This window comes from Aquarana catesbeiana, linkage group LG08, assembly GCF_042186555.1.
Source record: "Aquarana catesbeiana isolate 2022-GZ linkage group LG08, ASM4218655v1, whole genome shotgun sequence".
Taxonomy (NCBI): domain Eukaryota; kingdom Metazoa; phylum Chordata; class Amphibia; order Anura; family Ranidae; genus Aquarana; species Aquarana catesbeiana.
The window spans coordinates 94361409-94376751 of NC_133331.1; the positions used below are offsets into that span (position 1 = coordinate 94361409).

The 15343-nt window shown below is 39.1% G+C and overlaps 1 protein-coding gene across 3 annotated transcripts in view; it reads left to right on the forward strand.

Moving 5' to 3' along the window:
- SFXN3 (sideroflexin 3) overlaps positions 1-11648 on the forward strand; it is a 55259-nt gene extending 43611 nt beyond the window's left edge. For all 3 annotated transcript variants that reach the window (XM_073596170.1, XM_073596169.1, XM_073596167.1), the window contains exons 8-11: positions 244-293; positions 2195-2244; positions 3814-3861; positions 5640-11648. In XM_073596170.1, the coding sequence (XP_073452271.1) occupies positions 244-293; positions 2195-2244; positions 3814-3861; positions 5640-5736 (245 nt within the window). In that variant the 3' untranslated portion in view covers positions 5737-11648. The remainder of the gene's footprint in view (positions 1-243; positions 294-2194; positions 2245-3813; positions 3862-5639) is intronic.
- Positions 11649-15343: the final 3695 nt, after the last annotated feature.

Genomic DNA, 15343 nt, shown 5'->3' on the forward strand with positions numbered 1-15343 from the left:
CCTCCAGCAACTATAGATTCCCCAACAGCCAGCATCAATAGACCCTCCAGCACACCCCAGCACCCCTTGCCATTACATACAATACCTTTCAGTAATGGAGGTGCGGGAACTGCGTTCCCCCGCGTTCCCGCTTAAAAAAAGCCCTGGTCTACACAGAGTATAATGTACAGCAGGTATAAGGCTTAGATTGACTATTAGTGTTTCTTGCTTTTTATGCCTAATTCATGTCTTTGTCTTTCTCAGCTATCCCACCTGTAATTATGAATTTTCTGGAAAAGAAGGCGTTTCTTAAAGTAAGATTCAACACAAAGTTCTGTACGGTTATCTGTTCCATAAAACAGTTGTATTTGTATTTCTTTGTATATTATTACACTTAAAGGGGTTGTAAAACCTCACGTTTTTTTCACCTTAATGCATTCTAAGCATTAAGGTGGGTGAAAAAAACTTTTGTGCTGCAGCACCCCCCCCCCTGTTTTTTCTTACCTGAACCCAATCGTTCCAGCGATGGGGACGAACACAGCAGCTCCAGCCGCTGTCTCGGGTCCTCATTGGATAGATTGATAGCAGCGGGAGCCATTGGCCACTGCTGTTTATCAAATCCAGTGACATGGGAGCCGAGGGCGGGGCTGAGTTCTGCTGTCTGTGACGCCCATGGAATGCGGCACTCAGTGGGGCACTTGAGGAGAGGAGAAGCCAGGAGCGCCGCTGGGGGACCCCAAAAAGGGAGGATTGTGGCCACTCTGTGCAAAGCCCTTGCACAGAGAAGGTAAGTATAACATGTTTGTTATTTAAAAAAAAAAAAACAAAGCTTTACAATCACCTTAAGGGTCTATTTATAAAACATTCATTGGACAAATGTCACACAGGTTTGTGAAGCTGCATGAATTTTCCATGTATTTTCTGTAATAGATTAATTTCTATGATTGTCAGCTCTATCTTGTGGCCAAAATGTGGTATATTTTCTCTTTTTATTTTATTTCGATTTGATTTCATTGAGGTATTTTTAGATTTATTTAGAAAACTATACCACATTTTGGCCACTAGATGGAGCTGACAATCATAGGAAATAATCTATTAAAGAAAATACATGGAAAATCTGTCTGGCCTGCATGAATGTGTATGTCATTTGTTCAACAAATGTTTTATAAATGGACCCCTTAGGTATAAATGTCTCAGATACATACAGTATTGACTGCACAACTTACTGATATTAAAAATTAACCTTATAATTTTTGTCTGCAGCCAATATCATTTTTTGTAACTAAACTGATACATCTGTTTATGTTTATTTTTCCATTTGCTTTACCAGAAGCATTGCATAGAACCATTGATTAAGTTGTAGGCAGCCTATTACATGGTATACAGTCTTCTTTTTCATTATCCTCCTTTTTAAATCTTCAATAAATATTTTACAGTAGATTATCACAAAGATCAGAGTCATCTCGACTCAACCTGTATCTCCTTTAGTTATGGGCATTGCCCTTTTTTTTAGAGTGGAATGCTTTTGACCTTGAATTTTTGCCAGTGGTTTTCTGGCTGCCTGGTCTAATGATGCCAAGGATCCTCTCTCTTCTCCTCTTTGTGGTGGTAGTGCAATGAATGGCGCTCATGATGTGACATGTAAACATTGCTCAGTACAGTAATTATCTGTACCCAGCTACATGCCCAGAGGTCAGGTCTATGGCAGTATTGCCTCAGAGGACATGGGTTAAATGATGCTGGCAGTCATTTAGCCTGGAAGGCTGGTAACACTTAGTGGCGAAACAGTACTGTGGGCTTGAAGGTAAGTAATGCAGCAAAAGTTGTATTTTTTTTTATATTTCCTAGGCTATTCACCTTATTTATTTATTGTTTTTATTGGAGATCAGATTTAAACCATAAATAAATAGTCTTATCTATAGAAATGCCAGGGATGCAATGTTTCTTATTAAAACAGTAGGGTTTTTTTCTTGTGATAATAATGAAACTTCATTTTTAGTTGCCCTTCTCAATATCTGCCAGAAAGAAGCAGGCAAAAAAAGATCTGCAACAGTTTACTAAATCTTTATGTTCATTGTCAACCTGGTGGCATTTTGTCTCCAAAATAGGGCTTTTTGTTTTTCCTTTCGGAAGGTCTTTGTATATAGAAAAGTGCTTTATTTTAATCATGAAGGTAATACAGTTACTTATTATTTTGTCTTGTTCCTTTCCCCAGCGTTATCCATTGATGAATGCACCCTTACAAGTTGGACTAGTTGGTTTTTGGTAAGTGTTGGTATTGTTTTAAAATGGTTCCTATATAAAACAGGGACACATATATGTACAATAGCTAGCTCAGCTGGTCAATGTATAGGAGCAATTTTGGAACTGGAGTTCAGGGATAATTATTTAAAGTGGTTGTGACCCTAACATATACCCAGTGAAGTGATTAGCCTCATGTGATACACAGAGATGAAACAAATCCTCCTACATAAGTTGTACCTGTTTATCTGCAGGCCCTCTCACCCACTTTAAGTCAGCCGTTTTAGTTCTTGTATTCTGTCCATCAAATCTTTTTAGTCTCCCGAGTAGGAACCTATCTTTATTAGTAACAGATTTTGAGAAGCACAGTAATAATTTGAATTAACTGTTGATGGCTAACGCCACAAATGTTTTCCAATAAGCTGCACAAGCTCCATTGACTAACATAATTGCTTCCAATATCATAACTGCTCATTTTTGCCCTTGCTGTGTTCCCATCAACACCCTGATCCTTGATCAAACTTCAAATGGGCCAAGGATTGGGGATGAATCTGAATTATTTATGGCCATCCTTACATCTGTAGACATTACTTATTGGCCTGTAGACATGTGCATTCGTTTTCGCCCGAATGCATTTTCGTCCGAATATCAGGTATTTTCGTTATCGTTTTAACAAACGATAGCGAAAGTGCAGATTCCGAAAAACGGAAGATCCGACATAAACAAATGCTTTCTTTTCGTTTTCGTTGCTACAACAGTTGGATATAGATAGGAGATTCGACATGATGATGACAATAACAATCTGTGTCCATCAAACCTGTGGTTGAATGTGCCTAACCTTAACTCTATTAGTCCAAGATTATTCTACATAGAGAGAAAAGATTCGACGTAGGGGAGAAAAGATTCGACGTAGTGGAGAAAGATTCGACGTAGTGGAGAAAAGATTCGACATAGGGGAGAAAAGATAAATAAAAATAATGATGATGATGAATGTTATTGGCTGATTGTAACCAAAGAGGAGGAGCAGTAAATAGCTAGAACTAAGTACACACGTACTTTGGCTTATGGTGTCTGTTGAAAGTTCTAAGAAGATTCGACGGAGCAGGTAAACTATACGGCGTCGTACAGTTTAGCTGCTCCGTCGAATCTTCTTTGAACATTCGACAGACACCATAAGCCTTCAATGACAGATTCGACCTTAATTTGGATTTTCGGACGAATGCAATTTTTAACGAAAAACAAAATAAATAAAAACGAATTTCGGGAGTAACTAAATAAATTTATTTTTCGGACGAAAACGAAATTCAGAAATGAAATATTTCAGTGTGCACATGTCTATTGGCCTGTACAATTATTTTAGTGACATGTTTATGTAATTCAGTAGCTGTAAACACACCTTTTAATCTATCACCACTGAAGCTTCTTCTGCAGTCTTCCATGAGGAAAATAGTTGAATAAAGTAGCATATTTGATTATGTGCCTAGTAAATTCTATGCCCAATTATCTTTTTAATGTCTGTCACATAACCTGCCTTTCCATGTCTGTTATGTAATTGATACAGTCATGTATATCAGATTCATTCTTCTGTTTTAGCTTGGTCTTTGCAACGCCGCTATGCTGTGCCCTGTTTCCGCAGAAAAGGTGTGTAAAACTTTTTTTTAATAAAACAGGATATCTCCTTTCAAAAATAGCATTTTGCTCTGTTGTAACTTCCACTGTTCAGTACATGTTTGATAATATTCTGTATAGACATTGACATATGGCACAAGCCTATTGCTACATCATTTAGAAGGGAACAGTATGGAAGCAGCCATAATTGTCCTACCTGCCTGGTTGAGGTCTCAGTATTTCATGGTGGTCATTTTTACTTTGGTCACTTTGTTGAGCAGTTGCGCTGGAATCATTGGTATCCTCAATATTGTAGGTTTAATGTCTAATCATTGATCAGTACCAGCGTTGGATAAGATGGAAACAGAACTCCTTATGATTAATTTTAATCTTTGGAAGCAGCATCTAAATTGTGGCTGTGGCAGAAGCCTGCCCTTGACACCACCTTGTTTTATGTATTTTGGTCCCAAATTACAGGCCCCAACCATGGGCCAAAGGCTGATAAATTGTCATGTTTCATTCAGCTGAGAATTTATAAATGTTTATAAATACTTCAATCTGAGACATTTCAAATATTTTATTCATTTTAAACATACTCTTACAATGCAGATAACATTAATGTTATAACCAGATCATTAATTCTGCAGCTGCAGTATAAATCCCCAAAATAATATTCACAAAATCAATGAAAATTAGGATGCCAATCTCTAGTGGGAGGTGCTGTGTACTAATATAAAGTGTAATAGCAAATGAAAAATTTGAATCTATATATCATAAATCAGTTCCATAAAATTATAAATGAGTTCCTTGCATATATAACAATAAGCATGATCTGTTCCAAAGTGTTCAAATTAATTAAATAATAATAAAAAAAAAGCCAATCCTCAAAGTTCATTCAACAAAGATTAATCTTCAAGTAAGTGCCGTGTCTTCATTCCACAAAATTGAATCAGTTATCACTCTGTGCTCTGTGACACAATCCCAACAGAAAGCAACTCACCAAAACTATTTGCCTTTCTAACAATAAATCAGCAACCAAAGCTTATATGCTTCTTTAGGTGGTCATCTGCAAATTCCAGTTGGATTTCAGCCCCCTTTGATATACCAGAACTAAGTAAAAAATCAGCCCAAAAGTTTAATTCCATATGAAATAAATTAATTTTAGTTCCAAAACTGCTCACAAATTTGCAGGTGTAAGGACACATATCATTAAACGTAGAATCTCCACTGTTTCCACTGAAGCCGGCTGATCCGCCACTCTGTATAACTGTCCAGCCGGAGCTCCTCTTTGGTCTCTCTAACAGCTTACACATACCCACCGTTAGGCCATGCCCCTAAGACACAGCCCTCACAGCACTTGTTTGAAGATTGATATTTATCTAAGGAGCTTTTTGTTGATTGACTTTTTTGGAATGATTTATTTATTCTTATTAATTAATTTGAGCACTTTGGAACACATCACGTTTTTTGTTATACATGCATGGAACTGATTTTTTTTTATGCAATTGATTTATAATATATATATTTCAGTTTTTCAGTAGCTGTTGCATTTAAAATTAGTACACAGCGCTGCACGGTGGAGATTGGCATCTTAATTTTCATTGATTTTGTGAACATTGATTTTATTAATTGATTACTTTTAACTTGTGTTGAACCAGTCTTAGGCTTATTTTATTGTTTTATGTTGACTCAACCATGTCTGCAGATGCCATGGCTGCTAACCTGCACGTAATTCAGTATAATATGAGTGAACTGGCATTATTATCCTAGGTGGTGTTACCCATTAACCCATTTGTTATTTTGTTTATTAGCTCCATGAAAGTGTCCAATCTAGAACCAGAGGTTCGTGACCGTATCCTGGAGAAGAACCCGAACATTCAGATTGTATACTTTAATAAAGGACTCTAGATAAAGACAATCCAATGAACCATTTTCAATCAGTCAATACATGAACAAGAGATCTATACCATTCACTTTACAAGCTGCTAACACAATTGTATTGTACTACATGGGCATACACCCCCGCTATCTCAGGTATAATCAGACATGGTGTATGGATTTGTGACTTAGTTATTGTTTGATGTTTTCCTGGTGACTTTAATACATTCCAGTTTTTAGTGGCTTCTTCCAAGGCATAAAATAAGAAGATGCACCAGCCTTTGAAGAGAATTAAAAGCAGATGGCACAGATTTCTATATATAGGACAAAACAGCTCCGCTGTACAGCTATATTTCTTCTTTTATTTTGCCTTTATTTGGAAGGAAATCCTATAACCAAAATGCAAATTTGAAGATCTGCAGGGAAAAAGCAAAATCCAAATTGTAGTTTTTATACTGACACTATATATGCTTTAAAAGTTGCTTCGACACACAAATGCCATATTATCTTTAGCTTGTGGTTGCCTAAAATGATGGTTATATGGGTGATAAGGTATTACAGGGTCACAATATACATTTAATCCAAGAGGAATTACCTAGAACATTCATTTATAAAATATTAAGCCCTAAGTCACATTGATGCGATTTGACATGTCAAATTGCATGCCAAATTGGTGGCAATTGCCGCACCGATTCCCAAAAGTAGTTTCTGTACTACTTTTGGCGATTTCGGTGTGCCATTTCCATTGACATCTCTGCAGAAACCCGCACAGATGTCTCTGAAATCGCCCCCGAAGTCCGGACTGACATGCGGGAATAAATTGTGCGAGTTCATCTGAACTCACACAATTTCATTCCCGCAGTCAGTGTGAACCTGGGCTAACAGACACACTTCAGTCCAACGCATTTTTCTACAGCCCTGAAAGTGAGTATGTAAAAATGCAGGGCGGTGTGTTCCCTAGGTCCAGCAAGCTAGACATAAGCAAATTGAGGCATCAGCAAAGGGTTGCATAGCACAAAACCAATTAACAGAAGGCTGTGTTTTTGCACAAAAATACAGCGGAAAGCCTAAAGAATTTAGCTGCAATGATTTGCCTAACCAGAAGCCTGGTACTTCCTGCTCTGGGATGGTTTTGCAAGCCCAGGTCGCGGGTTGCCAACCTGCCATCCCAGAGTATCAGTGTTGTGAATTAAGCCGGCGGTGGAGGAAGCAAGTGGCTGCTGAGCAGAGCCACATAAGCCAATGCTTTCTGTATAGCGCCGATACCTGAATGGAAGACTGTTATTAAAGGTAAGTTTACTACTAAAATCCCAGTGTATATATGGGCATATCTGTTCGGCAGTAGTTACTGGGCTGCTTTCAAACTGATCCGCAGGTGTAGCGAGTTACCGTCACTGAGCCATAGACTTCTGTTATTACCTGTGGGTTTGGTGTGCTTTCAGAATGCGCACCACACTTGTAGGATATAATAGAAGTCTGTGGCAAAATGCAGCTAACCCACAGGTGCACTGCGCTGCACCCTCGGTGTGGGTAAACCCCAGCGCATCAGCGTGAAAGCAGATTCAGACCCCTCTTACAGGATCGGTCAATCCCAATTGGACCCTCTATTCATCTCTATGGGGTGGCAGATGTAAACAGACTTGTGTCTTTTTCCCATTTCAGGGACGAATCCGGGCCGATTCTATGCCTGAATTCGGCCCTGAAACGGAGCCAAAGACGCACAGCGTTTCTGTGCAGTGCGCTCCGCAGCTGCAATGGAGATATGTGAACCAGCTCCATAGGGAGCCAGTCACATTCTCCTGCTATGCGAATTGGATGCGGGGAAACCCGCATCTAATTCGCATAGGTGTGAACCCAGCCTGACTCATTAGACTTTTCATGTTTTCAACTTTGTTGAAAACAAAGTAAAGCCAATTTAATTTTTTTCAGTTTATAGACCATAGTGTTTTAAGTTAGGGATACATACCTTAACTTGTCTGGAACTATAGTTTTAAGTAAAGACAACTCAATTTTTCCAGTTTATAGACCATAGGTTTAAGTAAAGCCAACTAAATTCTTCCTTTTTATAGACCATAGGTTCAAGTAAAGCCAACTCAAGCTTTCCAGTTTCTAGAAAAGTTTAAGTTAGGAACATATACATTAACTTATTTATTTCAAGCAGTCAATTACACTACCAGCATGTCTTTGTTGTGTGGGAGGAAACCCATGTAGGCACAGGTAGAACATGCAAACACCAGGGAGTGTCGTGGTTGGGATTTGAACCAGTGACCCTTTTGCTGTTAGGTGAAAGTACTAACCACTACACCATTGTGTAGTGGTTAACACTAGTAATTTTCTTACGTTGGTAAAACTTATTTTCCTAAATGTATTTGATATACAGTATGTTTGAAGGTTTTTATATAAAAATAACACAATAATATGTTTTAAAAAAAGTAAAAGTCTTATGAAACAGGCTTTCAAAAACAAATTAACATTTATTATTTATATAGAATGTAATATTATTAAAGCAGCATCAAATGTAAATGTAAACAAAAAGAAAAAAAAAATGCCTCTTTCTCAGCTAACAAATCAAACTGAAACACACATATGTAACATACAGTATATCTGTAAAGATCATAGAATACAGAATGTATTAACTTTTTTAAGCCTTTTAGGAAAGTACTTTACCTTCAAAAGTTCACACTTTAAAGTGCAGATTCCCCACATCTAGCTCTAAAAGGATCTTCTGAAAAACTAAAAAAAAAGGTATATTTTAGGTTTTCAGGGTAGCTCAGGCTAAAAGCATAAATGAGTCCTAGAAAAATTCTTTCTGATACAAAATGAGAGTGCTATATGAAAAAAAATACACTATACCAATATGCTTGTGTTTCTTGCCAATTCAGCATAAGCATGGTATATTTGTTTTTGTAATGTAATAACATAGTGCAAAATGGGCGGGGCTTTAGGTTACATAATCTAACGTTGAATGTCCAAAATCTCAAAAACCGAACAAACATACAATTTGTTTGTTTTTGTGGTACAAATCAGCAAAAACGCAGCACAAACTTTCTAATTGTTTTTGAAATGTGATAACGTGGAGCAAAGTGGGAGAGGTTTCATCAACTATAATGCGCAATATCTCTGAAACCAAACCAGCACATATGTTCGTTTTTGCAGCACAAATCGGCACAGATGCAGTGCAAATGAATTCTATTTTTGTTTTAAAATTTTAATAACATTGGGTGCAAAGTGGGCCGGGCTTGATGTTACATAATCTGAATTCCAATATCTCGAAAACTGAACTGGCTGAAACATTAACTTTTGTGGCACAATAGTTTTTAACCTAACAGCTGGCGGTCCCTCATCCTGCATCTTGGTTGCGCTTTGCCGCATGCAGTAAGCGCAAACTTTGCGTGCGCACAAGTGAGTTGCCACAATAGGTTTATACAACAAACGTATGTCCATTTATTATAAATATATTATACAGCAAATAAAATAAACATTTTGGATGGTATGTTAAGCAACAATTAAAGCATGTGAACGATAATTTGTTCAATGTTCACTCTTACCTTTCAATGGCATTGAATTCTTGTCACTGATGGTGCCTTGTGCAGGCTTTCAAAGTTCCAAAAGACGTCAAACTTTTTAAAATAAACAGCATCAAAACTCGTGCGGTTGCACGTTTGGCAAACATATGCGTCCCGCAATTTCATTCAAATGAAAAGATAATTTTTTAAAGTAAATATAACTCAATTAGAAGATGAAAAGGCACATACCTTAAACGTTTTGTCTAGACTAGTCAATATTATACATTATTTTTGTAAATGTAAAAGGTGTGTTTATAGAACTAATGAAAATGAAGTAAGGTACTTAAAATATCAAAGTAAATTAATAAACATTTATTTATATGTTGAAAATGATAACATTTTTATGTTAAAATTACAAGCCAACAGAATCATTTTTATCAGTGTACAGGTAAGTGATGTGACACCAGTTATAGGGGAAAATTCATTTTTGACAACTTCAGTTTCAAATAATCTTGATGAATTTCCTTTTATAGCCCCCATCTCAAGCATTATTAAACTAGACAAATTAATATCACCTCTCTTGCAGCATTCTTTATAGGATTTAAAATATTTAGGGAAATCAGAAGTGATAGTGAGATTCCAGGCTGCAAGCCGTTATTTTGCAAGTGACAGTGGAGGTTTTCCACTCCATAGCGGCCTACCTCAGTCCATGAAATTATAGACCTTCAAGCCCTTTTGGCCAATATCTAAGTTGACAGATAGCCAGTCCCAGCCTGAACTGGACCCTAAATGAATGTATGAATTATTGAATGTACTGTATGACTGTTTAAGAAAACATCATTTTGGGACTGCTCTGTTATTATGCACTGAAACTGCCGTTTAAAGATTCTACAGAGATTTGCTTAAACTGCCATTTCAGGTGAGGAAAATGAGACATTTTATTCATAAACCTTTTAGGAGTTATACTTATTAAAAACCATTATCCAGTGTGAGATGGAGCCAGCTCTAATGAATAATACACCAATTCACTATAAAAATCCTCACTTTCATACTGCCTTGCAGGAGACTGTACCATTAACCTTTCTACTTGCTTAGTCAAAATGGTAAAGCTACCCACAGACTTCAGATGGTGGATTGCCATGCGTGCCTGATACCAATGCTTAATGGCCTGCCACACATAGGATGGTTCTTCAAACATTCACTGGTATGGTGGAAAGAGGGCAATATCGGCCATCCAGACTGTATAAACATAAGACCATAATTGGCCAGATGGAGCAAACATCTTCTTATGTCTGTAGGCACCCAAGATCCAGGTGTTTGGAAGAAGTGTCAGACTTCCATACTGCACAGTAGAGCTAGTTCTTAATTTCTGATCAATATGTGTTTGTGACTTTAAAGGAATCTGTTGTCTGATAAAGTAATAGAATGTTTTAGGTAGGTAGCAATTTAAAATAAAAGTTTTGTGTTTTTACTAAAATCCTTCCAGCCCCTTAATATACTAAGCTGGGTCCACACTCTTGCATAACCTTCCTGATGGCTGCGGCCTCCTGCCCTGTTTGCAGTAAAAATGTACTGCCGGGCTGACCACGTCTGCGTTCTAATGCCCCATAGATTTGAAAGTGATGTAGCAGGATTGCAGCAACAACCTCCACCAAGTCTATTTGACATTGGTGCACTGGTTTAGGCAATCCTGCACTAAATGTGTTGCCAGCCAGGCTATAGCCAGTGCAGAGGCCACAATCGTTGAAGGAGGTAGGTAAGGGGCTGTTTTTTTTTTTTTTCTTTGGTGAATTTATCCTTTAAGGTTTTCGTATACTACACAAATAGATAGCAGTAAGTCCATTTTAGCAATGCAACCTTTGCAGTTGGCTTTGTCCTAAACTGAACATTAACTGGCGTGGTCTTTATATGAACAATAGCCATTTATTATACTTTACACTTTTATTTTATTACACTATAAATTTTAAGATAGCTTTTGCTGTTTGAATATACTACAGCGTGCTCATAGTTAAAGCTACAGTAGACTATGCAACTACTATAGGGCCCATATCCAGGCAGCAACAGCATTTGGCAAATGAACAATAACATTTTTTTACAGTTCTAGCACCAATGTTAGCTTGCTATGAAAATGCATAGTATACATTAGTGTTATTGATCAATTTAATATGGCATATGTCTTAGAAGTATGATCCCTTTTAGAATGGGGATAAAAAAAACAAGGGTCCCAAGAATGGTCTTCCTATCCTATATAGTTATTTCTTAAGCGCAGCATTTAATCAAGGATATGTTAGTTTTATACAACATATTTGAGGAGGAAAGCCCAAAACTCTTAATAATGATGTAGTGGTGATTACTTTGTGTGTGAAAGTAAGATACAATGATGTCTTTTGTGCCGTTCTGATATGTTACCAATAAACAAATCTCTTAAAACAAGAAGTTCCCCTTTTCTATATGTCTTGAATCTTTCTAGGGGAGGGGAGGCCATGTGGGGTTCAGGGAAGACCAAATTATTGAGACTGTCAGTTTGCCCACTTAAGCCAACCACAACTAATTTATGCTAGTCTTTATTGCCTTCCCTGCCCCTTCATTGATCCCTTATGAGCCTTGAGAAAGTATCTAGTGCTTCTGCGTGTAAAGTAGAATGTGACCTCCTCCCATGTCATGGTTTCTGGGCCTGTGCAATCAGTCACCGGTCCTGAACACTTTCATGTAAGGGAAGGGGTGACAGCATCAACCCTGTGTGAGTGCAGATACCAACCCACATGGTGCTTATGTTGGATTTGATTTCTGGCTCTAAAATAGTAACAGCAGTGGGGAGAAGTAAGTATGAGAGGGTCAGGATTGGTCCAGCAAGAGACAGGGGGAGATTTATTAAAACTGGTGCACTCAGAAGCTGATTGGCTACCATGCACAGCTACACCAGATTCTAACTTCAACTTGCTCAATTAAGCTTTGACAATAAAACCTGGAGGCTGATTGTTTCTCTGTAGACCTGCACCGGGTTTTGCACGCTCCAGTTTTAGTAACTATCCCCCACATCCTTTTGACCCTAGGCTCCTTTAAAACTGATTTGGGTCATCCCATAAAATACGGCCATCAGTGTGCCCCATCCATATATTTATGAGTTAATGCTCATTAGGGGCTGTAATGCAGAGAAATACTCCATTCTACAAGGTGGAGAGCTGCCAGCGTCAATCGACATCAAGGATGCTTATCTCCATGTGCCTATTTTTCCCGCCCACCAGAAATGTCTACGCTTCGAGATAGAAAATCTTAATTTTCAGTTTGTAGCTCTACCTTACGGTCTAGCTACTGCACCTTGAGTGTTTACAAAGGTCCTGGCTCCTTTAGCCAGGTTAAGGGCTCAAGGTATAACGATACTAGCCTACTTAGACTATCTACTCTTGATAGATTAGTCAGTAGCTCGCCTAAACCAAAGTTTGGTCACCGCAGTCAGCTACCTGGAATACCTAGGTTGGATTCTCAACCGAGAGAAATCCTCCTTAAAACCATCAAGGAGATTGCAGTACTTGGGTCTGATCATAGATACAGCTCAGAAGAGGGTGTTTTTGCCTCAGGAAAGGATCAGTTCCATAAGGGAACTGATTCAGTTGGTCAAAGCAAAGAAGAATCCTTCTTTGTCGACTGCATGAAATTGTTGGGAAAAATGGTGGCTTCATTCAAGGCCATTCCTTATGCGCAGTTTCATTAAAGACTGCTGCAAAACAGTATCCTGTCAACTTGGAACAAGAAGGTCCAAGCTCTGGACTTCCCAATGCGTTTATCCACCAAAGTGCGTCAGAGCCTCAATTGGTGGTTGATATCCAAGAATCTTCAAAAAGGAAAATCCTTTCTACCAGTTACCTGGAAGGTGGTAACAACAGATGCCAGCCTTCTGGGCTGGGGAGCAGTCTTGGAAGAAGCATCTGTCCAAGGAAAGTGGTCCAAATCAGAAATGACCTTGCCCATCAATATTCTAGAGATTCGGGCAGCACGCCTGGCCCTGAAGGCCTTGGATGCTCAGATTACAGAATTGTCCTGTCAGAATCAAATCCGCAATGCCACAACAGTGGCCTACATCAATCACCAAGGGGGCACGAGAAGTCATGTGGCCCAGAGAGAGCCATATCCTATCTTGGGCAGAAGACAACATTCCTTGTCTATCAGCAATCTTCATTCCAGGGATAGAGAATTGCCAGGCGGACTACTTGAGTCGCCAACAGTTGTTCCCGGGAGAGTGGTCTCTTCATCCCGACATCTTTCTGTCAATATGTCAAAGATGGGGAATTCCGGATGTGGATCTGTTTTTCGTCCAGGTTCATCAACAAGATCGACAACTTTGTGTCAAGGACAAGGGATCCGATGGCATGCGGAACGGATGCCTTGGTGTTTCTGTGGGATCAGTTTTCACAGATCTTTGCGTTCCCTCCTGTTCTACTGCTTCCGCGCCTTCTTCGCAGGATCAAGCAGAAAGGGAAGGAGGTGATTCTTGTGGCCCAGGAGATTTTGGTTTGCAGAGATCATAAAGATGGCGGTAGGGGACCCATGGACCCTACCACTATGGCCAGACCTTCTCTCGCAAGTTTTCCATCCTACCTTACAAACGCTAAATTTAACGGTCTGGCTATTGAGACCCACATTCTGAAAGACCGTGGGCTGTCAGCTTCAGTAGTTTCTACTTTGGATAATGCTAGGAAGCCGGCCTCCAGAGTCATATACTATAGAGTCTGGAGTTGGCACCCCAGGAAATATGTTATAGGTAGGACCCTTAAATTTCTGCAGATGGGATTGGAAATGAAGCCGGCCTTGAGTACTATCAAAGGCCAGGTGTCAGCCTTAGCGGTGTTCTTTCAACGACCACTTGCTTCACACTCTCTGGTTCGTAGCTTTATTCAGGGGGTAGCACGGATTAATCCTCCAGTTAGGTCACCCCTGAACCCTTGGGACTTAAATTTAGTACTGTTGGCATTACAGAAACAGCCTTTTGAGCTGGTCCTTTTGACGAGGAAATTAATTTTTTGGTTGCCATATCTTCTGCAAGAAGAGTATCAGAGTTGGCTGCTTTTTCTTGTAAAGAGCCATAATTGATTCTTCATAAGGATAAGGTTGTATTACGGCCTCATCGTAATTTCCTACCGAAGGTAGTGTCAGGTTTTTATTTAAACCAGGATATTGTTCTGCCTTCATTTTTTCCAGAACCTCGTTCTGTGGAAGAGAGGTCACTACATTCTCTTGATGTGGTGAGAGTAGTCAAGGTCTATTTAAAGGTGACCGCTCATATTCGAAAAACAGATGTTTTGTTTGTGTTGCCAGACGTTCCTAAAAGAAGAAAGGCAGCGTTGAAATCAACCATTTCTAAGTGGATTTGTTAAGTGATTGTTCAAGCTTATGGTTTAAAAAGGAAAATTCAATCTTTTCATATTAAAGTGCACTCTACCAGGGCTGTTAGTACTTCCTGGGCAGTGCATCACCAAGCCTCCATAGCTCAGATCTGCAAGGCCTCAACTTGGTCTTCAGTCCATACTTTTACCAGATTCTATCAAGTAGATGTAAAAGGTCATGAGGATATTGCCTTTGGGCACAGTGTACTGCAGGCTGCAGTATAAGTCCTCTAGTCTCTTATTGCCCTACCTTTGTTGTGTCTCCATCCCTTCAGTTGGCATTGCTATGGGACATCCCACATAGTAACTACTATGGCTCTGTGTCCCGTGATCAACGATAAGAAACTAGGATTTTTAAAACAGCTTACCTGTAAAATCCTTTTGTTTGAAGTACATCACGGGACACAGAGGTCCCTCCCTTCTTTGGTATACACGTGTATTGCTTTGCTACAAAACTGAGGTACTTCCAGTAGTGGGAGGGGTTATATAGGGAGTGCACTTTTTGTCTTAGGGCGTGTCAGTGTCCATCACCTGAAGGTGGCCTATAACCCACATAGTAACTACAATGGCTCTGTGTCCCGTGATGTACTTCTAAGAAAAGGATTTTACAGGTAAGCCATTTTAAAAATCCTATTATTCTTTAGTCTCATAGCAGCAACAATTTTCCTGGCTCCTGCTCCAGCCCTGGAATGTGCGCAGGGCCTCAATGTCATTACATACAGATGCAGGATGATGTGACTGTACATTATG